At 53.9% G+C, this 2,938-nt stretch overlaps 1 protein-coding gene across 1 annotated transcript; it reads right to left on the bottom strand.

Moving 5' to 3' along the window:
* Positions 1 to 355: 355 nt before the first annotated feature.
* On the bottom strand, positions 356 to 2,159 carry LOC4349334 (probable xyloglucan galactosyltransferase GT19). Its single transcript, XM_015757714.3, has one exon. The coding sequence runs from the start codon at positions 2,100 to 2,102 to the stop codon at positions 711 to 713; it is 1,392 nt and encodes a 463-aa protein (XP_015613200.1). The 5' UTR covers positions 2,103 to 2,159; the 3' UTR covers positions 356 to 710.
* Positions 2,160 to 2,938: the final 779 nt, after the last annotated feature.

Below are 2,938 nucleotides of genomic sequence, written 5' to 3'. Positions count from 1 at the left end.
ATATCAATATTACCTTTCATTATAGCAGCAATTCGCCTTGAACCATCAAAAAAACAACAAGAGGAGCAATAGAAAAGAAAATGAAAATCTAACAAAACCAATGTACTCCACATCCATCCGCCCAAGTGTGAAGGATGATTGGATGAAACATAAAACTAACTACTCATTCACTACAGGTGCTCAAATCCAAACTTGAGCATATGTCATCAAAACCATTTCTTGAGTTCTAGGGTCCAAAAAAGATCGCTGCGAAGTGAAAACTGATGCTTGCCTCCCTCCATCATGCTCAAGATTGTCAACTGTTTCATGATTTCATTTAATCACCTCATCAATTTATGCAAGTATAAGGCCAATATGAAGGTCGCTCAATTTATCTTTTTATCATAGCAGCAATTTGCTTTGAAACATCACAAAAAACAAGAAGAGGAGCAGCAGAGATGAAAATGAAGATCTAATGTACATCCGCCCAAGTATGAATGATGATTGGAAGAAAGTAAAAAACTACTGCTTCCTCCGTTTCATCATGTAAGATATTCTAGCATTGTGCACATTCATATAGATGTTAATAAATCTAAATATGCATATATGTTTTTATTTATTAACATCTATATGAATATAAGCGATACTAAAAAGTCTTACATTAGGAAACGGAGAAGTACTAATCAAAATCCAAACTGGAGCAATATGTCATCAAAAACCATTTCTTGATCCTAGGACTCGACGGCGTCGTCCTCCAGCGAGTATATCCTCTCCGGCTCGCCGTCGTCCAGCGCGCGGACCCGCCTCCGTATCCTGCGGAGCGCGCCGTCGACGGCGAGGTCGACGGCGTCCTTGGCCGTCTCGCTCAGCTCCGCCGTGCTCCCGTGCCGCCGGTACAGCACCCTCGGCGCCATCTCCAGCGCGCGCTCCCGCATCCTCCTCACCTCGCCCTCGCCCACCGCCGCCAGCGTCTCGGCGATCTTGACGCCGCCGAACACCACCGACTCCTTTGGTATGTACACCGAGAACTCGTCGTACCTCTCCGGGGGCAGGTGCCACCCGTACTGCCGCCTCGCCGCCGCGTCCTCGAAGAACACCGGGACGCAGCCGGCGAGGATGGCGTCGAACGTGGAGCGCCGCGTCGGCGTGTCCCCCGGCGGCTGGAGGCAGAACCTGGAGTGCAGCATCGGCCGCATGTACCGGATGGGGTCGTGCGAGCACCTGCCGCCGGAGCAGTCCACGACGACGCACGCGTCGGTGCGGTTGGCGCACTCGGCGAGGATGGAGCCGCGGATGTTGGGCCTGGAGGGGCGCGACACGCCGCCGGAGAAGAGCATCAGCGCGGGGCGGCGGGCGCGGCGCGCGCGCGCCAGCCACGCGCGCAGCCGCGGCAGCGACGCCGGGTGGAACGACGTCGGGTGCGGGATCGCGTGCTCCTGCCACGGCCACGCGCGGGACTCCAGCGTCAGGAACGTGAGGTTGCCGAGCGCCGGGAGCCGGAGCAGCGACGTGGTGCCCCACAGCCTCGCCTCGGCGGCGGCGGCGGCGGCGGCGCGCACCGGCTGCGAGTAGTCCCACGCGGACCCGGCGAGCACCAGGAAATGGTCGTGGCCATGGCGGCGCGCCAGGATCTGCGGCCTGTCCCGCGCCAGGAACTCGGCCAGCTCCGCGCCGTGCTGCGCGGAGGAGTCGAGGAGCGCCGGGTCGAGCACGTAGGGGAGCGAGTCGAGGCCCGCGTAGTAGGGGAGGTAGACGGCGTCGGCGAGGGCGGGGTCGGCGACGAGGCAGCCGCGCTCGGCGACGCGGCGGTGGAAGAAGACCTCGAGGAGGCGCGTGTCGGTGCGGTACCAGGAGCGGCTGCTGGAGTGGGTGCGCGGGCCGAGGCCGTGGTTGACGAGCGACTCGCAGGGCGGGGACGAGGTGGCCGGCGTCGACGGGTCGGCGAGCGGGAACCCGGCGTCGCAGTGGCGGAGGAGGTGCGCGTTGAATCGAGGCGGGAGGCGACGGATGTGGATCCGTCGGCCGGCGCACGGGTCCTTCCGCGTGGCGCCGCCTTCGCCGGCGCCGGCGGTGGCGGCGGCGGCGGCGGCAAGGAGGAGGAGGAAGAAGAGAGGATTGGGCATTTTGGGAGGAGAGAGAATGTGTGGGTGGTCGTGTAACTGAAACTGCACGGTTATTTCAGCGGATGTGTGGCTCAGATTTCACACTTTAATATTTTTCTCCTGTGCAGTTATTTTCAGCGGTTAAATTGCACCGGTTAAAACTAACTGCCATCATGTCGTGGATTAAGCTTTAGTGCATGTTTTGGGGGTAGTTTTTGGCGAGTTGCAACTTTTCTTAGAATTTTTAGGTGTTAGAATCTCTCTCAAACAGTTCAGATTTTTATCTAAATTTTAAAAATTTGTATGAAATAGAACTTAGAAGTTAGGAAACTTAGTTTTTTCCAGATTCTCACCGGTAACATTTTAAAACCTTAACCTCCCCAAACAAGATCTTAGTCTGGCCTACATACAGTTTTCTCTTCTGTGGTCAAATTGAGTTTGATATTTTTTTCAAGGAAAAGCTTGTTCGCCTAATCTCTACGAGAAAGGAATTGTTGAGGAGGATTAGAGATGATTAATTTCACATCATCCCTCTAATTCCTCTTCAATTTTCTCTTGAGGGAGGGATTAACTGAACAAGACAATAAATTATTCTTTTTCTTTCTGGGTGTAAAGCACTGAAAGAATACCGAACGAGAAGCAGTTTTGCACTTGTTCAGAAGTTCAGACGCTGGACGAACATCCGGTCAAAAATATTCCAAACTCACACGCTGCTACTCTATATATATAATATATTGGATGATCTGGGCCTAGCAACTTCTTATTGGGCCATACACAGCATGTTGTTAGCTGGGCCTATTTTTTCCTTGGAATAAGTTCATATGAGGTCCCTTAACTTTACACCGAGTTCGATTTTC

This window comes from Oryza sativa, chromosome 10 (assembly GCF_034140825.1).
Source record: "Oryza sativa Japonica Group chromosome 10, ASM3414082v1".
Lineage (NCBI taxonomy): Eukaryota > Viridiplantae > Streptophyta > Magnoliopsida > Poales > Poaceae > Oryza > Oryza sativa.
This window is presented reverse-complemented; position numbering and strand designations above follow the sequence as displayed.

Excerpts from the sequence above, each read along its gene's own strand:
- LOC4349334 (XM_015757714.3), bottom strand. The coding sequence starts at position 2,102 with ATGCCCAATCCTCTCTTCTTCCTCCTCCTCCTTGCCGCCGCCGCCGCC.